This window comes from Diabrotica virgifera, chromosome 8 (genome assembly GCF_917563875.1).
Source record: "Diabrotica virgifera virgifera chromosome 8, PGI_DIABVI_V3a".
In the NCBI taxonomy this organism is placed as follows: Eukaryota; Metazoa; Arthropoda; class Insecta; order Coleoptera; family Chrysomelidae; genus Diabrotica; species Diabrotica virgifera.
The window spans coordinates 226097108-226124232 of record NC_065450.1 but is presented as its reverse complement, the minus strand read 5'-3'; the positions used below and the strand labels follow the sequence as shown (position 1 = coordinate 226124232).

Genomic DNA, 27125 nt, shown 5'->3' with positions numbered 1-27125 from the left:
TCCGTTTTCGATCTGCTAACCTTAGTCCTCCCTCTTCATTGCCGTTCTCCAACCCTCCAATTTCTCCTCCAAACATATCTTTGGTCTCCTCCTTGATCAAAGAGTCCCCTCCCTTAGCTTCTTCGTCAGTACATCCATAACAAGATTAAACAGGTACCACTTTTTGAGGTGGAACTCCCGGTGGACATCGCACACATCTTATGGAAAATATAATGTCACTCAAATTCAATAAAATTTATACGAATAGATTCGTTTTAAATTAACGGTCAAATCTTATCATTGCGCCAACTCTTAATTATGATTAATTACGGCGCAAATTGCAATTAAAGTTTATCGAAATCACATTTTTTGAGTCAGTAAAAGTGTCAGTTACCATCGTTATTGCTCTGGGTGCTATTCAAAAGACCTTAAACCCCCCGCTGGGCCTAAGCGAATTAGTGAAACTAATCCGCTGATTTATGGAGTACCGACAATTTGGGTATTTTAAAATATTTTTTCTCTCTCTAACTTATGTACGTATCCATTTGATTTCAGATTTATTTATATCAATTTCTGCTCTTATTATTGAAAATATAGAGTTGGCGCAATGATAAGATTTGACCGTTAATTTAAACGAATCTATTCGTATAAATTTTATTGAATTTGAGTGACATTATATTTTCCATAAGATGTGTGCTTGTACATTAGCTAAACATATGCGTCAAGTTTAACTTTTAGTAGGTGTAACACTTTTATTAAATTGATACTTAAAAATTGAATTACATATTATGGAAAGGAAAATCATATACAGGGTGTTTCATTAATAATTGTCGATACAGTAACTAGAGAAACCTTAACACAAAATACGAAGATTTAACCTAAAACACTTAAATAAAATGTGGTTCCTTACTGAGTTACAGGGTTTTATCTAAAAATTTAAAAAACATTTTTGCTCAGCATTTTAAAACTATTTGACATATCCTTTTCATACTTGGCAGAACGTGCGACTAGTAGACAGTCTACTAAATTATGATAAACAAACGTTTCTAGCTACTACCAGAGGCGTACGGCAGGGGATGGTGAATGGTTGACCCTTCTCAAATTCTACGCCACTGGAGGAATTACTATTTTAGTGCCATTTTTAGATTCTCCAATACTTTCTACGTAAATAATATACTCTTCATTGGTAACGATGAAATCATTAGTTTTCGAGATATTTGAAATTAAATATGAAACCGCACAATTATTTTGACTAATTTGTGATATGATCCATATGATTAAAATTTAAAAATTATTGGTACCCAGTACTTTAAAACTATTTGGCGTATCCTTATCATACTTGGCAGAAATGGTAGGTACTGTACATCCTACGAAAATTAAGATAAATAAACGTTTCTAGCTACTACCAGAGGCGTACGACAGGGGATAGTGGCTGGTTGACCTTTACCAAATTTTACGCCACTGACGAAATTGCTATTTTAGTGTAATTTTTTTATTTTGCAATACATTTTATGTAAATAATATACTCTTCATTCGTAACGATAAAATGATTAGTTTTCGAGATATTTGAAATTAAAAATGAAGCGACACAATACATTAATCAAAATAACCGTGTCGTTTCATATATAACTTCAAATATCTCGAAAAATAATGACTTTATCGTTACGAATGAAGAGTGTATTATTTTCATAGAAAGTATTGGAGAATCCAAAAATTGAACTAAAATAGCAATTTTGCCGGTGGCGTAGAATTTGTAAAGGGTCAACCATTGACTATCCCCGTCGTACGCCTCTGGTAATAGCCAGAAACGTTTGTTTAACATAATTCAGTAGTTTCTACAGTACCTATACTTTCTGCCAAGTATGAAATGGATACGTCGAATAGTTTGAAAATGCTGAGCAAAAATATTTTTTAAATTTTTAGATAAAACACCCTGTAACTCAGTAAGGAACCACATTTTATTTAAGTGTTTTAGGTTAAATCTTCGTATTTTGTGCTAAGGTTTCTCCTGTTACTATATGGATAATTATTAATGAATAGGTCAAACCGGCAAACAGGTGTATGTTCTCAAAGAAATTGAAAGTGTGTAAAAAAATTTTAATAATCAGCTAAGTACTTTCAACACATAACGTGCCATCATCAGAGCTTCGTCCTCTTATAAATCCTTCATAGAAGAGCAATTGTTAAAATTCACATGATAAATCATGGATCCTGGGCAAAAGCCACAGATATCGGGTATAAAACCCTTAAAATTAAAAGTTTATCACATCTAAATTCTATTTTAGTTTAAAATTACAACATGGCTGCGTCAAACCATTGTGAGTTCACGTGAACAGCTGAGCACTGTCATTCATTAAAATGATTATTATTAGTGAAACACCCTGTATAGGCCAGGAATATAGAAAATTCGAGAATAAGTAGTGGATAGTCCAAGGATCAAAATTTATATGATGCCGAACGGCGCTTTTATCATGGGGGTGGTTGCCTACCCATCTCGGGGGTGGAAATTTTTTATGATATTTTGACAACAAAAGTTGATAAATACATTCATTCTAAGCAAAAAATGTTCTATACATTTTTTTGATAAAATTAAAAGTTTTCGATTTATTCGCTATCGAAAGTGTTAGTTTTATATCGAAAAAATCAATGTTTTTTGATATACTCATTTACACTCAATTTTTGCCGCAGAAAAAAATGTTTTAAACCATGTTCTTGGGAATTAAATACATAACCAACAATTGTATATGGAAACATTTTTTCGTATCTCTGATGCTAATCTTTTTATTCTGAAGAAAATGGCATTTTTACCAAACTACAAAAATTCGTTATTCGCTTTTAACTCCAGTTTTTTAAAAACTAATCATTCTAAGCCAGTCAAACTTCTAGAATCTATTAATAATATATAAATAAATAAGAATGAATAAGGCTGATGACTAAAAACACCGCTAACTTACATTATTATGCTTCCAATTGGTTTCCCCCTTTTTGTTTTTCAAAAAAATATATTGATTTTTGTACCGTAACTTTTTTATTTTTTACTTTAGAAAGTTTGGTAAAAAAGAATTTTGTAGGTGTTTATAAGATCTATAAGTCTATTAACCTTAAATCTTTTTAAAATCCTCAGTCGCAAAAAGAGGTGACTTTGAAATGATCCGTAAAGGTGATTTTTGCATGTTATTACAAGTTTTAATTGTCAATAGCTCACTTAATTTTTGCCGTAGGAAAAATTTTTGCAAACCTGCTTCTTGGGAACTAAATAAGCGTCAATTGCATTTTTAAACATTTTTTCCACCTACCTCTACCGAAAGTATACTTTTTCGGACCTGATTGTAGGGAGCAAAGTTGTACTTTTCCTCCCTAGGGAGGAAAAGTAACAGTGACGTCATGGTATTTCATTCATGAGCTATAACTTATGACGCCCTGTACAATATCTATTTTCTATTACGTAAGTATCTATACATTTTAACGTTTATTTATAAAACACCTTGTATTTTGCAGAATGGTAAATTGTTATTTTGATTTAACAATGTTTACATTAAAATTTTGACTTATATATTTGACAGTTGACAATTATATTGTACCTACTTGTTTGTTTTAGTTTTAATAAATTTTGTTGGTTAGTTACATAACTAAATTAAGTAAAAATGAAAAATGACTTGTTATTAATTTGAGGAAGGTGGAAAAACCATATGGATAACATGGGAGTAAAATGCCTTTTCCTCCCTTGAATGATTACTGCCCTCCGCTACGCGTCGGGCAGTAAACTTCATTCTCGGGAGGAAAAGTAGCACTTTCCTCCCTTGTTATACAAATAGCTATTTCGTATCTCTGATGCTAATCTTGCTATTCCGAAGAAAATTCCATTTTTTTCCAAACTACAAAAATTCTTTATTCGCTTTTAACTCCATTGTTTTTTAAAACTAATTATTCTAAGCCGGTCAAACTTCTAGAACCTATTAGTAATACATAAATAAAAAAGAATGTGTGTGTACTTTGTACGCACGTAAGAAGTTATACTTCTACTACATATTATGTGATTTTTAAGACAATACCAAAAATTTTAAAAAATAAAAGAATAAAACGCACACAAACACATTGAAAAATGCCACAAAGAAAAAATGATTTCTGAACGATAATAATTGTTGACAAAAATTTTAAATACGCATTTTCTGAAAAAAAATTATATAACAAATATATTTACAATCATAAAATGCATAAAAAAATAAAAAAATAAAAACTTGCATCGGGAATCGAACCCGTGAATTTCGTGGCGCTTTGATTCGTAATCGAAGCCTAGACTCACTCGTTCAATTCCACATTATTTGTCATGTGGAAAAATAGGGTAACTGAACGTTTTACTGTTTGACAGTTGTTTTGAATATAATTAAATTATGTAGTTTAAATTTTGTGGAAGAAAATATTAAAATATAACAAAACAGTAAGAAAACAATATATTAGATGAAGATTGGTAGAACTTTTGTTGGTAATCAAATTAAGTATGTAAATCAAAGCATTACATACCTACTAGATAAATAAATCTACGCCAAAAAATCATAATTTAAAAATAAAAATCGGACCTAATTTGGGATTTCTCTCTAAAATCCCCATTCTTGAGAAAATAAATGTACAGTAGAGCGTCGATTATCCGAACGTCGATCAACCGAACGACCGCTTATTCGAACTATCGACTCCCGCGTCCCGCACTCGAATACCGAGCAAGCGTTAGTAATTGACGCTTAAAATATCTTCAATTTTCTTCAATATTGTATCCAAAAATAATTATGTTGTTGCAAAGACTGCACTTTTTTGTTTAGTTGCTAGTTGTCATTATTAAGATATAAATAAATATGTAGGTATATAAATATGGCTTTTATTCACTTGTGGATAAATATGTAGACTATAAATATGTATCAATATATTGTAGTTCGATTATCCGAACAAATCGGTTTTCCGAACACCTATGTCCCCCAATTAGTTCGGATAATCGACGCTCTACTGTATTTCAACCTAATCCAAATGTATAATTACAATATGATTATAATAAAAATTACTTACCAAATTAGAATGAGTTTTCCTTGTCCAAAATAGTCCAAAAGTCCAAAAATATAGGTATATGAAAACTATTTAAAAAGGCAGTATAACTATTAACTAACTTTTCTTTGTTGTTTCTTTTCACACAAATTTTAAAACGCAACAACCATAAATAATCTAACTACAGCTGTTGCCACAGCCGCCATATTGAATAATTTTTGACATGTCATTTGAACATCCAATCAGAACAAAGTTATAATGCGCATGCGCCGGGATCATAGGTTTTAACATATAAAAATTCACCCTCATATCGCCGGTAAAGAAGTATAATTTCAAAAATACCAAATAAGGTCAATGACTAATTTTAATTAGGGTAGTGATTAGGGGGTTGCTTCCGAATACTTTTTCGCTGAAATAAATAGGGACCGATATTCTTTTCATTATAAGTCACTTAATTTTTGAAGTTGTCCTCGAAAAATGCATAGTTTTCCCGTCTTTTGACTTTGAAACTACAATATTTAGCATTTGACAAGAGCCAACATATAATAAAGTATAGCTCAATTACTATTGGTCTTAAAGCAAATTTAAAAAAACGGTTTTGTTTATTTTTTCAAAAGGTACATTTTTATTAAGTAAAGTTGTTTTGCTAAAACGAAAACTTTTGGAGTTATTAGCAGAAAACTTATTAAAAACATTGATGTTTTCGATATAAAACTAACACTTTCGATAGCGAATAAATCGAAAAATTTTAATTTTATCAAAAAAATGTATAGAACATTTTTTGCTTAGAATGAATGGATTTATCAACTTTTGCGGTCAAAATACCATAAAAAATTTCCAACCCCGAGATGGGGTGGCAACCACCCCCATGGTAAAAGCGCATTTCGGCATCATATAGATTTTGATCATTGGACTATCTACTACTTATTCTCAAATTTTCAAGCACATCGATCCATTCTGTAAAAATTGCGAGGTTTTGTCCTGTTTTAAGCTTCATTACTTAGACTAGTATCTAATTAACATTGTCAAATTCTCATTGTCAAATACATGTCAATTTTCTGTGGTCCACTCTGAAAATATCTGCAAAAAATGTGTACAGTGGTCCACTAGGTAATGTAGAACGAAACATATTGAAATATAAAAATGATTAGTAGTTATTAATTATGTATTGATATTTTTTTGAGAAAATAGGAAAGTACCGGATACAGAATCCATTATTAAATATAATAATAGACATTAATTTAAATCTGAAACATTCCTTATTAGAACCTTTCTCTGTTAACATCCTAAATCTCTGCCTTCCACAATTTACAAGGCATAGAGACGACGAATATAGAAAACGGAAAGGATTCTACAATATGCAATCACATTCCGTTTTCATTCGTCTAAGAAAAGGCACTAGGAAAGGTGCTTAGTACTCACAACCTGAGTAAAGATAGAAGTGAAGTGAAAGACAATTTTATGTTTCCTTTCGATTCAGAGGCAAGGCACATAGACCAGGGCGCATCTGTAAAAATATTAGTACATTTGGACGTTGAGAGGTGACTCAAATTTTTTTGCAGAAATTGCTTGAAAATAACTCAAATAATAATATTTGAGTTATCCTCCCTCTTAAAAAGGTCCGGAACATTGTTTAAATAATCAAAATGTCAAAAAATGAAGGAAAAATTCGATTTATTACAAATGTCACTTATAAATGTTTAAATTGTGAAAATTATGGTAAACATGGATAATACACCTTCAAAAAATCATTATTATTCTCATAGAAAACGAAGTTCGTCAGAAGAATCCCATCAGAAATTGTTTGCAATCCTTTCTTGAATATTATGAGCGATTTTCGGAGGTCCCATAAACAAAATTTAACAGTAACTGAATTAGGTGAGAAGAGGAGCCCAAATTTGAAGTCAGATGATCGAAAATACTATATTTTGTTCCTTTTTGTTAACCTATAAGATAAATTAATGTTATTTAATATGCTTAATCAAAATTTAACCCTCACGCACAAGTTGTAGTCTATGTGACTAACAACTTCAGTGAGAAACTGGGTTTATTTATTATGTTGTTAGTTGCTACAAATAAACTCTATTATTATTATATTATTATTATTTTTTTCTTCGTTTTTTGATTATAACTTTAAGAGTATTCATTTTCGGGAAAAGTTGTATTGACATAAAAGTTGTGTAATTAAATTTCCTACAATATACAGGGTGTAACGAAAATACAGGTCATAAATTTAATCACATATTCTGGAACCAAAAATAGTTTGATTGAACCTAACTTACCTTAGTACAAATGTGTATATAAAAAAAGTTACAACCCTTTGAAGTTACAAAATGAAAATCGATTTTTTCCAATATATCGAAAACTATTAAAAATTTTTTTATTGAAAATGGACATATGGCATTATTATGACAGTAGCATCTTAAGAAAAAATTATAGTGAAATTTGGACACCCTATAAAAATTTTATGGGGGTTTAGTTCCTTTAAACCCCCCAAACTTTTGTGTACGTTCCAATTAAATTATTATTGTAGTACCATTACTTAAACAAAATATTTTTAAAACTTTTTTGGCTCTTAGTACTTTTTCGAAAAGTCAGTTTTTATCGAGATATTTTGAATATTTGTCAAATCCACCACATTTTGTATATGGTTAAGTACGATTATGGAGACTTGGTAATAATATGAAAATTTATGTATGATTTACATTTGTAGGTATATTTTGAACCGTATTAAAAAAGAAGTCATATCTCGATAAAAGTTGTCTTCTCGAAAAAATACAAAGAGGCAAAAAAGTTTTAAAAACATTTTTTTTAACTAATGATATCGCAGTAATAGTTTAATTGGAGCGTACACAAACATTTGGGGGGTTTAAAGGAACAAAACCTCCATAAAATTTTTATGTAAACATATTAAAAAAGAAGCCGCAACTCGATAAAAACTGCCTTATCGAAAAAATACTAAGAGCCAAAAAAGTTTTAAAAATATTGAATTTAACTAATGGTACCACAATAATAATTTAATTGGAACGTACAGAAAAGTTTGGGGGGTTTAAGGGAACAAAACCCCCATAAAATTTTTATGGGGAGCACAAATTTCACTTTAATTTTTCTTTAAGATGCTCCTGTTATAAGAATGCCACATATCTATTTTCAATAAAAAATCTCTAATAGTTTTCGATATATTCGAAAAAATCGATTTTCATTTTGTAACTTCAAAGGGCTATAACTTTTTTTGTGTGCATATTTGTACTAAGGTAAGTTAGGTTCATTCGAACTATTTTTGGTCCCAGAATATTTGATTTCATTTATGACCTGTATTTTTGTTACGCCCTGTAGAGTTGGTTGAAAATTTAAAAAATAGTCACCCTTGTTGCAAAATAGCAATAATTGGGAAAAAACTATACAAAAACAAGTATTTGCATTTTACGTTTTTCAACCATTTATGCTAAACTTAGGACCTTCAAATTTCACCCAGAAAAACTATATGATACAGTTAAACAATACTGTAAGTTTAATTAAGATCGGTTCAATAGATTTTGCAAAATAAATTTTGCAATCCAGCTTTCGCAAAAAAAATTCATTTTTTCAAACTGTTACAGGACTGAAAATAAAGCAGATAGCAAGTTGAATTTTTTTTTGCTTATAGAAGTGTACCGTACCTTTCATTTGCAATTTGCAAAACTAAAATCGATTAACCACCACGGCGTCAGGAATTTTTTTAAAATAAACATTAATTATTGGTGTTGCGCGCAGGACACCGGATAGTTTGCTCTGATTGGGCATTCCAATAACCTTTGATAATTATTGATACATTTTAATTTTTATTACATTTCGATATAAATAAATAAATTTGTTTATTGCAAAATAAAAACCCATACTCTATCCTTTGAAATAACACTTTTTTTAGCAAAAACTTTCTTTGTTCATATATTTTAACTTGAGAATAAAAGTTTATTATTTTTAAACATATACAATTGTTTAAACAATATTTCACAAACAATAATAAAATTAGTTTGATTTTTGTGGAATTAAAATATTAAAATACTACAAAATATAGAGTAAGAAAATAATATATTAGATGAAGATTTGAAGAAATTTTGGTGGAAATCAACTTCATGTGAATCGAACACCGCTGTCCTGCGCGTAGCACCAATAATTAATGTTTATTTAAAAAAATTCCTGACGCCGTGGTAGTTAATCGATTTTAATTTTGCAATTTGAAAATGAAAGGTACAGTACACTTCTATACGCAAAAAAAGTTCAACTTGCCATCTGCTTAATTTTCAGTCCTGTAACATTTTGAAAAAATGAATTGTTTTTGCGAAAGCTGGATTGCAAAATTTATTTTGCAAAATCTATTGAACCGATCTTAATTAAATTTACAGTATTATTTTACTGTATCATAAAGTTTTTCTGGGTGAAATATGAAGGACATAAGTTTAGCATAAATGGTTGAAAAACGTAAAATGCGAATACTTGTTTTTGTATGTTTTTTTTTCGCAATTATTGCTATTTTGCAACAAGGGTGACTATTTTTTCAACTTTTAACTAATTCCATATTGTAGGAAATTTAATTACGTAACTTTTATGTCAGTACATCTTTTCTGGGAAATGAATACTTTTAAAGTTATAATCAAAAAACGAAGAAAAAAATCGAATCTTTCCTTCATTTTTTGACATTTTAATTATTTAAACAATGTTCCCGACCTTTTTGAGAGGGAGGATAGCTCAAATATTATTATTTGATTTATTTTCAAGCAATTTCTGCAAAAAAATTTGAGTCACCTCTCAACGTCCATCTCAAAACAGATGGGCCTTGGACTAACAGTCTACACACAGCTGTTTCTGTTCAGAACTTCATCAGTGTAGATGCTTGCTCGCCTCTGAATCAAAACGAATATTAATGGGAATTTCAAAAATAGATTGAAATCCACCATTAAGACGCTGCCGCGACATTTATTAAAGAAAATAGGAAAGTCTTGGATACAGAATCCGTTATTAAATATAATAATAAACACTAATGATATTTTTTTCTTTTTCAGTCCCTGGAAAGCACAAGGCGTATGTTGGCTCTCTGCGAAGAGGTAAATATCGCACTTTTACTGGCTATTGGTGTCTGTGTTACTTATAAGAACTGTTTTTCTAATCCTTCAGCTCATATTTTATAGGTAAAACTTTCTAGACTGCTAAAATAAAGAAAAGTCATCGTGTTTTCTTCGCTATTTTCATCAGAATGTCTGATAGATCAATTTTCGCGGAGATATCGAAAGACTTTTCTTTATTTGCTGGCGACTAATCTTTCAAAAATCATCCCGAAGCCGATATATTTCTGTGGGGAAAGAGAGGAGAATAAAAATAACCCTTAGTTTCTTGTAATCTGTAATTAACTCTTGTAATTCTTTCTTTCGCTCTATATGTTTCGGCGTTTGTGCAAGTTTTTCTACTTCAAATCGTGAACAATAATAAAAAAACGCGTCACACTACAAATACATACGTTTAAACTGCTTCAACACGTTGAAGCACTGAAAGATACTTATAGATTTAGTGTAAAATACTTCAATTACAAATAATTCGTATTAACGTCTAAAAATTGTGTTTTTAGACTGGGCAGATTATCGGAGAATAGGATATTTTTGAGAAAAGTTATTTACCAGCAATTTTATTGCTGGAATCGAATCTTATGATTGTATATATTAATGATATAGGTATGCAAAGTCCGCAGATAGTGTGCTACTTTTTTTTGTAAACAAAATTGCGCCCGAAAATCGTGTTTTTTCAATTTTTGCTCTGTAACTCCAAAGATTTTAACTTTACACCAAAAACACCCAAATAAAAATTCACCGTAATTAAATTCTGCATAGAGACGTGTTTTTTATGATGTACTTCGACGAAAATTTTCCCCGGAAAATGCGGGTTTTTCCAACAAAATCTTTAATTTTCAACTAAAATAACTTGGTAATATAAAAGCCCCTTTCGTATAGATTATAATTCCAGAAGCCAATAGAAATTGAATGAACAGTTTAGCAACAATTGAATTGTTAATTAAAAATTTACGGTAGCTATAATAACCACAGTAATTACGATACATAAAAATAACTATGATTTTTGTATAAAAAGACGCTGTACTTATCTAATGTATTTTACAGAATTGAAATTGGACTATTTAAGCGACCTCAGGAATAGTTTAAAATTATAAACAATTTTTTGGCTTATAAACAAATAGAATATTCGGGAAATATTAAATTAAATTAAATCATGAAAACGGTACTGGAAAAAAAGCGACAGGACGCTTCTTTTAAAAGAAAAAACGTTTAATTGTGATGAGTGGTTCCTGAGATACAACCGGTCAAAGTTGACCGGCATTTACGGCAAAGATATAAACAATAGGATCATAATTTTCGAACCATCACCTTTTTTTCGGTCCTCTTTCTCCACACCAATTTTCATATCTTTAAAATACTCATAACATATATTATTATAATCAAAACTGTCGTTATTACTAGTGAAAATTGCAAAAAATAGCAAAATTCCAATCAAAAATTAGGTTGGAGGAAATGTAATCTCCAAGTTCAAAATGGTGTACGTTAACCCTACGTTGGGCGCGTCGCTATTGCTGACAAGCTTAGGCGCGTGGTCTACGATTGTAGACCAAGAGTTTTTTGTCGTATAATACCGGATTTTGTCAAAATTAACAAATTAGTGGTTAACAACATGTTTATTTATGTTCGCACTTTGATATTAGATATGTTTTGTTCCTTGGCTTTTCTCATTTTGACAGTGGTAAAATTAAAAACGAAGTCATGATTTTTTGGGTCTTTATTCGCAAGTAAATGAAAATGGTCATAAGAATAAGCTCAATTTAGTAAAATACACAAATATTTTTTATCTTTGAACTTATAGAATGACCAATAGGGATAAATAATAAAGAATAGAACTAAAAAGTAAAAAAAGAACAAAACTATTAAATGGTCAAAATGGCACAATTTTAGTCCGTCAAACATTCAGTGCAAATATCCCCAAACTGATCCTTGAATGCAAATGTGTCACATATTTGGCATGCCCTTCTTGTTGACACATTGCAAATTCATGCACAATTACAACATCGTCCCACGTAATTTGTTGGAATATTAGGGGAAAGGAGTACGACTTCTTGAACTCCGAGCAGTACGCGAGCTCGTCGTCTAAGTTCTCTTAGCAGGGAAGGCATAGTTGATCCATATTCAATTTGCTGTTTGATTAGTTACCATGCTAAGTTTTCAATGAAGTCGCTTATTGAAACATTTTCATTTATGTTATTAACTTTATATACACAGCAGGCTACATATTAGCTTTATATATACAACTAAAAACTGGAACGCGCTTAGTCGCGTGGTCTACGGTTGTAGACCAGTGCTCTTTGAATAATGGTAAAAAAATAATGCAAACAGATCGGCGGCGTTTAGAGAACTGAAGAGTAAGTTGGAAGTATTAGTGACAGCTACTAAGCGGGATGGGGGCGTATGTGCAGTTTTATGCAATTGGCGACCACTTAAAGGAGAGTGGTCTACGATTGTAGACCACGCGCCTAACGGAGGGTTAAAAGAATGCATTTTCTCGGCTTCCCATGGAGCAATTTTCTTCATTATTTTTTTTATTCCCAAATAACTCGAGTAGAACCATGTAACTAACGCATTATTAAATTTCAAAGTTGCTTTTGTTTTGTTATAATAAATTAATTTATTTATTCTAACAAAAAATTTTAATTTGTTTAAATAAAGATTGTGTAAATAATTATACAGCTTTCAAATGAGAATATTTATGTTTTTAACGTTAAAAGGTACACTTGTAGTAAGTTTATCTAAATCTAAAAAAAGTCTACAACTGGAAAAAATATGTAGTTTTTTTTTTCGTATAAATAAATTAATCTAGTATAACAAAACAAAAGAAAGTGTGACATTTAATAATGCGTTAGTAAGATGGCTCTACTCGAGATACTTGGGAACAAAAAAAGAATGAAGAAAATTGCTCCATGGGAAGCCGAGAAAATGTATTTTTTTTAACGTATACCGATTTTGAACTTTGAGATTACATTTTCTCCAAACTAATTTTTGATTGGAATTTTGCTATTTTTGGCAATTTTCACTCGTAATATCGATAGTTTTAATTATAATAATATATCTTATGAGTCGTTGACAGATATGAAAATTGGTGTGGAGAAAGAGGACAAAAATACAGGGTGTCCCGAAAAGATTGGTCATAAATTATACCACAGATTCTGGGGTCAAAAATAGATTGATTGAACCTCACTTACCTATATACAATAGTGCACACAAAAAAAGTTACAGCCCTTTGAAGTTACAAATTGAAAATCGATTTTTTTTCATATATCGAAAACTCTCAGAGATTTTTTTATTGAAAATGGACATGCGGCATTTTTACGGCAGCAACATCTTAAAAAAAAATTTAAGTAAAATTTGTGCACCCCATAAAAATTTTATGGGGGTTTTGTTCCCTTAAACCCCCCCAAACTTTTGTGTACGTTCCAATTAAATTATTATTGTGACACCATTAGTTAAACACATTATTTTTAAAACTTTTTTGTCTCTTAGTACTTTTTCGATAAGCCAGTGTTTATCGAGATATTTTGAATATTTGTCGAATCCACCACATATTTGTATATGGTTAAGTACGGTTCTAGAGACCTGTTAATAATCTGAAAATTTATTTTTATAATTTACATTTTTAGGTATATTTTGAAAAAGAAGCTACATCTCGATAAAAGGTGACTTATGAACAAAAGACTAAGAGGCAAAAGTTTTAAAAACACTGTGTTTAACTAATGGTACCACAATAATAGTTTAATTGGAACGTACACAAACATTTGGGGGGTTTAAAGGAACAAAACCCCCATAAAATTTTTACGTAAATATATTGAAAAAGAAGCCGCATCTCGATAAAAACTGGCTTATCGAAAAAATACTAAGAGGCAAAAAAGTTTTAAAAACGTTGTGTTTAACTAATGGTACCACAACAATGAATTAATTGGAACGTACACAAAAGTTTGGGGGGGTTTAAGGGAACAAAATCCCCATAAATTTTTTATGGGGTGGACAAATTTCACTATAATTTTGTTTTAAGATGGTCCTACCATAAGAATGATACATGTCCATTTTCAGTAAAAAATCTCTAATAGTTTTCGATATATTGAAAAAAATCGATTTTCATTTTGTAACTTCAAAGGGCTGTAACTTTTTTTGTGAGCACATTTGTACTAAGGTAAGTTAGGTTCAATCGAACTATTTTTGACCCCAGAATGTATGGTATAATTTATGACCAATCTTTTCGGGACACCCTGTATAAAGGTGATGGTTAAAAAATTATGATCCTATTGTTTATATCTTTGCCGTAAACGCCGGTCAACTTTGACCGGTTGTATCTCAAGAACCACTCATCACAATTAAACGTTTTTTCTTTTAAAAGAAATGTCCTGTCCTTTTTTTCCTATACCGTTTTCATGATTTAATTTAATTTAATATTTCCCGAGATATTCTATTTGTTTATAAGCCAAAAAATTGTTTATAATTTTAAAATATTCCTGAGGCTTCCTAAATAGTCTAATTTCAATTCTGTAAAGTACATTAGATAGGTACAGTATCTTTTTATACAAAACTCATAGTTATTCTTATGTATCATAATTATTGTGGTTATTATATCGATCGTAAATTTTTAATTAACAATTCAATTGTTGCTAAACGGTTCATTCAATTTTCATCGGCTTCTGGAATTATAATCTATACGAAAAGAGCTTTTATATTACCAAGGTATTTAATTATTGATAAAGAATTACTTATCTAAAATTTTAGTTGAAAATTAAAGACTTTGTTGGAAAACCCCGCATTTTCCGGGGAGAATTTTCGTCGAACTAAATCGGGAAAAACATTACAGAATTTAATTAGGGTGAATTTTTATTTGAGTGCTTTTGGTGTAAAGTTAAAATCTTTGGAGTTATAGAGCAAAAATTGAAAAAACACGATTTTCGGGCCCCATTTTGTTTATAAAAAAAGTAGCACACTATCTGCGGACCTTGCATACCTATGTTATTAATTTATACAATCATAAGATTCGATTCCAGCAATACAATTGCTGGTAAATAACTTTTCCTTGTATTTTGCTAATTAGCCCTCAATTAGCAAAACTTAGCTAGAGTATTTCTCAATCCTCTTATAAAAGCCTCATGCAGTAGTATGCCATTTATTTTTCGCTTTGGATCAAAGCGAAAGCTTTTTTATCTCTAAAAATGACACGAAGAAGCTGAATTTTGCTAGGACTGTCAATTTTGGGAACCCAAAAAGGTTTGCCACTCCTATCTTCGGGATTTATCCTAAAACCCGTCTCGTATGGACCAAGAGCTAGCAACGTTGGAAAAACAAGAAGTATTTTAAGACAACTGGTTCTTTAATATATTATTCCCTATGCTTCCTCGAACACCTTACCGGCCATCGGCCACCGGCCAAAATTTGTGTTTTGGCTAATGCAAAATATTTGTGCTCTTTTCAAAATTTCGCTCTTCGTAAGAATAATTTTCACATCATTTAACGTATCACTGCTTCAGTTGTTGAAATAAATATTTTAAAGGTCAAAACCTAAAAATGTATGTAAAAACTTGCACAAACGTTTCAAAGAATGTATCTCTGTGCTGCATGTACTGCACTTTCTCTTTGTCCTGTCCCAAGAAATGACCTCTTTTAATTAACTTGAGCAGAGCAGGTCTACCGCGTGTCCATGAGGGTGGTGTCTAACTTTCCAGCTTCTGAACTAAGTGTCTTCCATAATATGGAATGAAAAAGGCCATTTTATAAAAGTAAATTTACAGACAACTTAAGTTTTTTTTTTGAAAATCTCGCAAAGAATTTAACAATATGTAAAATTTTTCAGTAGATATGTCAAAGAACTGTAGCAAGCAAGCAGCAAGCAATTTGATTTAACCCGACCTGTGAGAGATGTCCACCCTATCGAAAAAGTACATTCGGGTGTAAGAATTCATTGGGGCGAGGTGTTTTAACCCGAGTAAAAACAGGGATCACCCCACCTCGCTCCAATGCTCCAGACCATCCCTTTCTCCCCTATAGCACGCTGATGCGCGATAGTGGCACAACTATCTTAACCAAATGCTCTTCACAATGGAATCCTGGGCAATAAGATTCCAATGTGGTGCCCTAATCGAATTTAAAACTAGGTCAGCGTGAAGCGCTCTATGCCTTTATCTTCTAGTTACTTATTACTGTTAAATAACTGTAATACCCACTGAATAGTATATATTTTAATCAGCCACTTTCTATCTTTAAATTTAAATAAAACAGAAGTGTGTATGTTTGTATGGGCATGTGGGTGAGTGGGCGTGTAGACCAGTGGGCTAGTGTGCGTGTGGGCGAGTGGGTGTGTGGGCGTGTGGGCGAATTTTGGTAGACAGTAAGTGATCTTGAAATGTAGCATTTTCTTTTAAATTCTTTTGAAGATTTGAAGCTTATGCTTCAGAAACGTAGGCCATTCTGTTATAGTTATTCAAATGCTACGCAATAATTCCAATGTAATAATGTCATTTATTTTGTGATCTTGCACAATGTATTTAAAATTTACAACTTTCGACGGAAGGCATCTAATGATAAAATTACCAAGGAAGTTGGTGATATTTATGATTCACACTTGTTTTTTACCCAGACCGTAAAAATCACAGCAATAATAATTATTTATTATCACTTTTTGATTATTCTAGGCTAATTCTTCGTTTTTAATTTCTGAAAATTCCTCTAGTTTCATTCATATTATTTGACTTACTACTTTATTTAAGTTTTTTAACTATCCCAGAGAACGGCAGTTCTTGCCTGTGGAGCACAACCCCCCTACATGCGACACTATATATACACGAAATTTTCGATTTTCTAAATCTGACTGAATTGAAAATTGGACCAAATCCCATATTAAAGTTTAGAAAAAGACTCGTCCATCCATGTGTCAACCATCCATTTTGGTCCAAGGGTGTGGATTTTACGGCCCTTCCTATTTAGGGTCTTTTTTTCGTTCTCGTCCCCAAAACTTCCAAAAATTTTGAAAATTAAGTCCGACCTTTGCGGCTTCTGATCATTACCTTTCCAACGCATTTCTAATTTTGAAAAGCGGTTATGCAATTCAAAAGTTACTGAGTTCAGAAATATGACTCAATTTCTTTTTAAAAAGGGGAAAATGTTTGTATGTATGTGTGTATGTGTGTGGAAAAGTTAACCGATCTGAATATTTTTCTGTGTTTTAAGGGGGTTAGGGCCGATTCAGAACCGGTGTAGTTTGTAACTTTTGACCAACCATAAGCCAGCTATAGGACTACCTCTACCTACCAGACGACATATTTTTTGGGGTTATTTTAGGTTAGTTAAGCTTTCAAGGGGTGCCTAAGTGATAAGGATCAGACATACACACGGCTCAGTATAGCCGAAAAACTGAAAAACTAAACTTTGAAAATTTTGGTTTTTCGATACTTAATCAAAATTTCAACCTACGAATTGCGCCAATAACTGAGCGTTTGTAGGAGGACTCTAGACGGGTCTAATGGTGTATACCTCATATCAATCTATTTCCTATGGGAAAAAACGGTTTTTCGAGCTGAATAATTCCTGTAATACCTTCAGATATCATACTTGACCTTGGATGCATCAGATACTACTTGTCATTACGTTTCAAACTCATGTTTAGTGATCAAAATCGGTTAAGCCGTTTAGAAGTTATCGAGCTCCAAAAGTATAATCCATTTAACCATTATCGCCGAAATGGTTTATGTAGTTGTAGTGGTTTCAACGTTAAATTTGATCGAGCAATCCGAGTTTATTTGCCGGCCATCCCAATATTTTTTTTCAATCGTATTTCTGAATGTGTGTGTACTTTGTACGGAAAACACTCGGATTCGAACCGGGGACCTCTTGATCTCCAGTCAAACGCTCTACCACTGAGCTATACTCCTTTTGTTTGTGCGGGTGCGGACTACAAGATTTCTCAGACAATATGTCAAATAGACCAAGTGAAGTATAAAAATACTGTAAATATTACTTTTATTATCTTATTCCCGAGGTAGATAAATCCAAAGATACAAAAATTATAATAAATATATTTACTAAAAACATTAATATATTCTTTCCACATCTTTTTTGGACTACTTACTTACTTTCCGTGTCCGGAACACCAACAACTTTAAATTCTGTATTTCCAATGGTTGGCCACATAGATGGCCCTGTCATTTGCTATAATTAAGTCTTGTTCTGTGCAGGTCTCTCTCATCTCTGTGCATGATAGTAGATGCCGGCTGGTCTGAACCGCGCCACAGTCGCAGGTATCGTCCTCCTGGTATCCCCATTTTTTCAGGTTACTAGCACAACGTGAAACGCCGGTTCTTAGTCTGTTTAGCGCTTTCCAAGTCGGATACGGTAAATTGTGTCCAGCAGCCATTTCCTCCGAGGGAGGAAAATGTGTCGTGGTAGCTGACGCTTGCCACAGGTGTATTCGGCGCGTCTCTGGCGCTTCGGGGATGGATCTTGATGTTTTCAGGAAGCTTTTCCGAGATCTTAGTCTGCTTGGCTGAGTTTGGTGGTCATATAAGGGGGGTCTTCGGTCCGTCTCCTGCTTTTTCCGTTCTACCTCTGACGTGACCTTCCTCCTGATAAGTGGTGGAGCAATTCCAGCAATGGGGTATACCTCTTCGATAGGTGTCGGTTTCAGGCAACCCGATATTATGCGGACCGTTTCATTTAGAGCCACGTCGACATTCTTTGCGTGAGCAGAGTTTGCCCATACTGGTGCTCCAAACTCCGCGGCCGAAAAACATAATGCCAAGGCAGAAGTGCGGAGAGTGTGTGGTTGTGCTCCCCATTTTGTATTAGTTAGCTTGCGGATGATATTATTTCTGGCACTTACTTTCTTCTTGACATCTTGACAGTGGTATCGGTAAGACAGAGTTCTATCCAGACGGACGCCAAGGTATTTTGGCGTCTTGTTGTGTTCCAGCATCTGACCACGCCATTCCACCTCCAGCGACCTTCGGGCATGCTTGTTTCTCAGGTGGAAAGCACATACCTGGGTTTTTGTGGGATTGGGTTTCAGATGGTTTTTATCATAGTATAGAGCTAAGTCTCCCAGGGCATCTGTCAGTTTCACTTCGACTTCATTGAAGGTTCTTCCCTGAGCTGCCACCGCTGTATCATCAGCGTAAATAAATTGCCTTGTTTGTTGGTGTATGGGTTGGTCGTTGGTGTATATGTTGTATAGAATCGGCGCGAGGACACTTCCCTGTGGTAGCCCATTTTTTGGTCCCTCCACCGACTGTTCTTGGACTGGAGCGTTACGTAGAAGCGTCTATTCTGGAGGAGACATTTCACTAACCTTGTTAGTCGGAAATCCTTTGTAGTTTCGTAGAGTTTTGCGAGTAGCCGTTGATGGTTAACTGTATCATAAGCGGCAGTTAGGTCTATGAACGCTACTCCTGTTATTTCCTTCCGTTCAAAACCATCTTCAATATGTTGGGTGAGATTAAGAATTTGACTGCAGCAGCAATTTCCGGGCCTGAATCCTGCTTGTTCCGGAATAATTTTAGTCTCCACATATTCTGCTATCCGGTTCAGTATCATTCTTTCAAAGGCCTTGAAAAGGTGGCACAAGAGAGATACAGGTCTAAAACTCTTTGTATCCGCCGGATCCTTCCCTGGTTTTAAGAGGGCTACCACTCTAGCTTTTCTCCAGATTTTGGGGATTTGTAATGTACGGATGCAGCAATTCATCATTTTTACGAGCCACTCTACGGTTTTTAGTCCAAAGTTCTTTATTTGCTCTGTTCGTATGTCGTCCAGGCCAGCCGCTTTATTATCTTTCATTTGATGGATCGCGCCTCTCATCTCCTCTAGACAAAAAGAGGTACCTAGAACATCTCTTTCTTCGTCGATATTCCGTTGAGCTCTCACCTTGTTCTTTCTTGATGTCGTCTTACCGTTCATTAGAAGATGATGGGCTATCTGATCGGGTGTGACTTCTGTCATGTTGACTGCTGGAGCAGCGGGATCGTTGCCAAGATTCCGAATCAGCTTCCAGGCACGTCTGCTGTTTTGTTTCATGTCCAGACTCGTGACCAGCTTGTACCACCTTTCCGTTCTGTTGGCAGATATCGCATGTAACATTTCCTCCCCAGCCTGTATTGTCGCTTCCGAGAAAGGGTCTTCTTCATATAGCTGTTCGTATCTTTTAAGTAGGGGTTTTTGGACTATAATACATACATAACTAACATTTAGCAACGAACTCCATACTGTCTGTGTGCGCATGCGCGCAGAATAATAAAAATTCACTCTCAATCGCGCCTAAAGAAGTATAACTTCAAAAATCTAGTGTACATTCGATGGACACAAAGAATTATATTGAAAAAAAAAGTATTAGGATGGCTGGGATATGAACCCGGATTGTCATATCACAAGTTTAGTGTCGTAACCACTAGATCATTTGGGAGATAATGCGACAAAGGCGACCATTTATAACTCTTAACGTGTAATCCAGAAACATTACATTCAACTTCATACATTTAATTTATAAATAATTTTGAAAAATTCCTGATACAAGAATAAAAAACCGCTAAACGCCGTAAAAATAAGTGGTACACACAAAATTCTAGCTACAAAAGAGCTGATAGGAATGAATATTACGTGGGGCGAAAATGTATTTTCATTTTGATGGAAAATAAAATTCTAGTTTTATTTTGAAAGATTTTTCCATAATATTTGCTAAAGGGCCTAGCCGGGTAAGATGGTGAAAAGTGCCCCCAACCCAATTTAAATTCCATATAGGCCACTTTTTAGCACATATAGAGGAACTCACTTTCTGAAATTTTTAGCCTCCTAGGTGGTCACGTGACCCCCCTAGAGCCTAATTAGGCTTTTTATGTTTTTATTTTTTCTCTCAGCCGCATCAAGAGCTAGCCAAAAACTTTATTTAAAAAAGTTGTAAGTTTCAAAAGGATCTATATGAAAATTTTTTTTTTATTTTTTTGGCGGGAAATTCGAATTTTTAGAACAATTTTAAACTTTTAAATACCTCTGAAAAAAAAACTAAGACACTCGTTTTTACGAATATTAATTATAATGTGTATTTTTGCACAATCTTTCACCCTTAATTTTTTCAGATTTTTAAAATTGGTGAAACGTACCTTTAAAAATAAAAAACCGCATTTTTTCGGTTTTTTTTTTCGTTTTTTGATACAATTTTATACATATTTTTCAAAAAATTTAACACCGTCACTAGAATAGGTAAAAAACTGAAAAATAATTGGGGTTTGCTTAATAAAAATTTTTTGTAACGATATCCATTTTCAAGATACAGGGCATTGAAGAAAACAAAATTTTACATATTTTTTACGATTTTGACGAAACTACTGGCAACATTGTAATAAAACTTGGCGGGTTTTAAGAGGTAGTTATTGTGCATGTTTTGACATACAACTAAAGGCTGTATGACACTATGCATTTTCTTGTATCATTTCTAATATCGTTTCTGATATGTCAAAAAAATGTATAGTGTCATACACAGATACAAGAAACGATATCAGAAACGATACAAGAATTTGTGTCAGGCACAGATTCTTGTACAATAACTGCACCAATTTCTGCGCAAAGAGCAAAAACGTAAAACCTGCTGGTAAAACTTCTAAATGTCATAATGGCGGCTGAAAATGAGATCATATGATTTATGTCTTGATGAATTTATTTGTGTTTTGTAGGTATTATTTAATAAATATTTTATTGATACTTAATATACCGTTTGGTATGGACTACTGTTCTACTAATAACCATATATTTAGAATAACTTTGGGTTTCATATTGCATAATTTTTTAATAGAGGAAAATACAATAGTTCCAATTTGGATCAAACTGAAGATAATTATAATGCAAATATTTTAGCACAAATATCAAAACAAAATAAAAAACACAAATAATCAACAGTCAACGTAAAAATTCTAGTTATTATAACATTAAAATATTTGTTTTTAAAAGTTTATAAATTTTATAAAATCCTTAAAATCAGCTGTAGACGCAGTACTACCATACCAATGTAACGTGACAGGGTGACAAACAAAATTTCGACCAATCACGTGCCGAATTTCATACAGTTTTCGATACAAGAACTTGCATAGTGTCATACAGGGCACAAATGTACGTACAAGAAATGATACAAGAAAATGTTTACAAGAAACGATATCAGAAACGATATTAGAAATGATACAAGAAAATGCATAGTGTCATACAGCCTTAAGGATTTGATATTCATCATTGGCGCGCATAGGGGTAATGGTCTGAAATTTTCAAAGAAAAAAAGATAGTACGCCACTGACATATTTCAAATTAACAATCATTTTTGAATTCCTCGTTCAATTTTCAATAAAAAATCAATCTTCTCATTTTTTCATACGACGCGCCGTTTTGCTGCAAAAAATAAAATATCTTAACGCTTCCAAAGTATTCGAATTAATTTTGATAATAATGGATGTATGAGTTTATCATGTAGATGTAGAAAGTACTAGAAGTTCGAATACTTTGTAAGGGTTAAGATCTTTTATTTTTTGAATAAAAATGGCGCGTCGGATGAAAAAATAAGAAGATACATTTTTTGTCACAAATTGAACGAGAAATTCAAAAACCATTGTTAATTTGAAATATGTCAGTGGCGTACTATCTTTATTCTTTAAAAAGTTCAGACCATTACCCCTATGCGCGCCAATGACGAATATCAAATCCTTAATTGTATGTCAAAACATGTACAATAACTACCTCTTAAATCCCGCCAAGTTTTATTACAATGTTGCCAGTAGTTTCAGTAAAATCGTAAAAAATGTGCAAAATTTTGTTTTCTTCAACGCCCTGTATCTTGAAAATCGATGGCGTTACAAAAAATTTTTATTAAGCAAACTCCATTTAATTTTTCAGTTTTTACCTATTCTAGTGACAGTGTTACCTTTTTTGAAAAATATGTATAAAATTGTATCAAAAACGCAAAAAAAAACCGAAAAAATGCGGTTTTTTATTTTTAAAGGTACGTTTCACCAATTTTAAAAATCTGAAAAAATTAAGGGTGAAAGATTGTGCAAAAATACACATTATAAATAATTTTCGTAAAAACGAGTGTCTTAGTTTTTTTTCAGAGGTATTTAAAAGTTTAAAATTGTTCTAAAAATTCGAATTTCCCGCCAAAAAAATAAAAAAAAAATTTTCATATAGATCTTTTTTAAACTTACAACTTTTTTAAATAAAGTTTTTGGCTAGCTCTTGATGCGGCTGAGATAAAAAATAAAAACCTAAAATGCCTAATTAGGCTCTAGGGGGGTCACGTGACCACCTAGGGGGCTAAAAATTTCAGAAAGTGAGTTCCTCTATATGTGCTAAAAAGTGGCCTATATGGAATTTAAATCGAGTCGGGGGCACTTTTCACCATCTTACCCGGCTAGGCCCTTTGAAGTAAAACGCGACACAAAAGAGCTTTAAAATGCAAACTGTATTAAAGTTATAGTCCAGGGCGCATCTGTTTTGAGATGGACGTTGAGAGGTGACTCAAATTTTTTTGCAGAAATTGCTTGAAAATGGATCAAATAATAATATTTGAGTTATCCTCCCTCTCAAAAAGGTCCGGAACATTGTTTATATAATCAAAATGTCAAAAAATGAAGGAAAAATTCAATTTTTTTCTTCGTTTTTTGATTATAACTTTAAAACTATTCATTTCAGAGAAAAGTTGTACTGACATAAAAGTTGCATAATTAAATTTCCTACAACATAGGATTGGTTAAAAATTTTAAAAATAGTCACCCTAGTTGAAAAATAGCAATAATTGCGAAAAAACCATACAAAAACAAGTATTTGCATTTTACGTTTTTCAACCATTTATGCTACACTTAGGACCTTCATATTTCACCCAGAAAAACTTTATGATGCAGTAAAACAACACTGTAAATTTCATTAAGATCGGTGCAATAGATTATGCAAAATAAATTTTTGCAATCCAGCTTTCGCAAAAAAAATTTCATTTTTTTAAAATGTTACAGGACTGAAAATAAAGCAGGTAGCAGGTTGAAATTTTTTTTGCTTATAGAAGAGTACTGTACCTTTCATTTGAAATTTAAAAAATTAACATCGTATAATTACCACGGCGTCAGGAAATTTTTTAAATATACATTAATTTTTGGTGCTACGCGCAGGACAGCGGTGTTCGATTCACACAAGTTGATTTCCACCAAAATTTCTTCCAATCTTTATCTAATATATTATTTTCTTACTCTATATTTTGTTGTATTTTAATATTTTAATTCCACAAAAATCAAACTAATTTTATTATTGTTTTTGAAATATTGTTTAAACAATTGCATATGTTTAAAAATAATAAACTTTTATTCTCTAAGTTAAAATATATGAACAAAGAAAGTTTTTGCTAATAAAAGTGTTATTTCAAAGGACAGAGTATGTGTTTTTATTTTGCAATAAACAAATTTATTTATTTATATTGAAATGTAATAAAAATTAAAATGTATCAATCATTATCAAAGGTCATTGGAATGCCCAATCAGAGCAAACATTCTGTAGTCCTGCGCGTAGCACCAATAATTAATGTTTATTTAAAAAAATTTCTGACGCCGTGGTGTTAATCGATTTTAATTTTGCAAAATTGCAAATGAAAGGTACATTACACTTCTATACGCAAAAAAAATGTCAACTTGCTATCTGCTTTATTTTCAGTCCTGTAATATTTTGAAAAAATGATTTTTTTTGCGAAAGCTAGATTGCAAAATTTATTTTGCAAAATCTATTGAACCGATCTTAATGAAATTATTAGTGTTGTTTTAGTGTATCATAAAGTTTTTCTGGGTGAAATATGATGGTCCTAGGTGTAGCATAAATGGTTGAAAAACGTAGAATGCAAATACTTGTTTTTGTATGATTTTTTCGCAATTATTGCTATTTTGCAACAAGGGTGACTATTTTTTAAATTTTTAACTAATTCTATATTATAGAAAATTTAATTACGCAACTTTTATGTTAGTACAACTTTTCTCGGAAATAAATACTTTTAAAGTTATAATCAAAAAACGAAGAAAAAAATCTAATTTTTCCTTAATTTTTTGACATATTGATTTTTTAAACAATGTTCCGGACCTTTTTGAGAGGGAGGATAACTTAAATATTATTATTTGAGTTATTTTCAAGCAATTTCTGCAAAAAAATTTGAGTCACCTCTCAACGTCCAAATGTACTAATATTTTTACAGATGGGCCCTGATCTATTACTCTTTTGTGGCGCGTTTTATTTTAAATTTAGCAAATATTTTCCATAAAAATGGAAAAACATTTTCGCGCCACGTAATATTCATATCAGCTCTTTTGTAGCTGAAATATTGTGTGCGTCACTCATTTTACGGCGTTTAGCGGTTTTTTATTCTTGTATGGTATACAACCAACTCTCGGGAAATAGCACGTTTTACTTTAATTTATTTTTTACATTTTTTTGAACGATTGCTCTTATAAAATGGACCTTTTTCCTCAAGTATATGTGCTCTAATAAAGTGTAAATCATTGAGAAATTGCTTTTGTGAATGGAATGGCCATTTCGTGGCAGTAATGTACTCCACTAAATGGTTAATAAACATATTAGCATCGTAAGGTGTGCTTATCAGTAAACAGGTTGAGTTTTTTTTATTTATACAAAAATTATGAGTCTGTCATTATCATTTGATTAAAATGATGTTACCGTAGTTATTGAGGAATATTTTTTTTTTATTTCTGTAACTAATATTAACTGCGAGAGCTGTACAAAACAGAGTATAATTTAATCCTCGGGACTTATGCAGTAATACTCTTGATTTATGATACATCATCATCATCGTCAGTGGCTTCACAGCTCGTTATGAGCAAAAGCCTTCTTCAGCACAATCCTCCATTCTCCTCTGCCTCTCGCAATTCTTCTTCATGCTTTAATTCCAATAGATTTTAAATCGGGGTCCGGACAAATAATCCCGGACAAAAATCCCCACAAATTATCCCTGGACAAAAAATCTCCGGACAAAAAATCCCCGCAAAAAATCCCCACAAATAATCCTTGCAAATAATCCCGGAGAAATAATCCCCACAAAAAATCCTGGACAAAAATCCCCACAAATTTTTCACTATTACTTTTCACACAACATTCAACCTTACCACATACTTGTTGGTATTTGTCCTACTGTTTTAACCCTCTTCCTCCAAACTGTTTTTATTTCATAAATATTGTTCATGGTTCATCCCTGTTGTTTTTATTCCTTCAATATCAACTATTGGATTTCATTGATTGTCTATTAAGTGTCCTGATCATGTTGATTTATAGAGGCCTGTTGCTTCTTTGATCCTTTTGTGGAGGTTGAACGAATAGTGTTTACGTTCTAATTCTGGATTTCTTCACTCTGTTCTTCCAGAAATCCTACTCCTAGTAACAGGTCCTAACTATTTTAGCCTATGCTCTATTATTTTTACATTAATTGGTGCAACATATTTTTTTTGCACCACATTCATCCACCTAAGCATTCTCATTTCCATCACTTGTATCTTGAGTTTCCTTCTGTCCAAATTATATTTTAACAATCGCTATATCTAAGGCTGTTGTTAATTCCAACATAATCATCTCCAGTATCTTTTCTAGTTTTACATGATTCATTTCTTTTTCTTACATGCTTCATTCCCTCTCTAGGATTGACCCACATACGCATTAAAACACATTCTGCAATATGTTTATGTACCTATGTATTTCAGAATATTTTGATCTTGGGTCTTTATTTTCATTTCTTGTAATTATTCCTCCTTTTTCGTTTCACCATGTCGATAATTAGCTGTTTATTGTTTTGCTTCTTAAAATTTATTTTCGTGCCTCTCTCTAAAATGGTCTGTCGTCTATTTCGCCAGTATTATTTTATCAGCATGTTATGTTGCGTACACAACTAATCTAAATATATACATTTAAAGGAAATACTGATAGATTTATCACCTATTAAATTGAAAATAAATAACGTTCAGTTTGTAATACCATTTCTGATTACGACCATGCTCA

At 32.2% G+C, this 27125-nt stretch overlaps 1 protein-coding gene across 5 annotated transcripts in view; it reads left to right on the top strand.

Annotated features, from left to right (window-relative positions):
• Positions 1 to 27125, top strand: part of LOC114337211 (synaptosomal-associated protein 25) — a 137757-nt gene that overhangs the window by 9114 nt on the left and 101518 nt on the right. For all 5 annotated transcript variants that reach the window (XM_028287621.2, XM_028287628.2, XM_028287637.2 and 2 more), the window contains exon 3: positions 10053 to 10094. In XM_028287621.2, coding sequence (XP_028143422.1) covers positions 10053 to 10094 — 42 coding nt within the window. The remainder of the gene's footprint in view (positions 1 to 10052; positions 10095 to 27125) is intronic.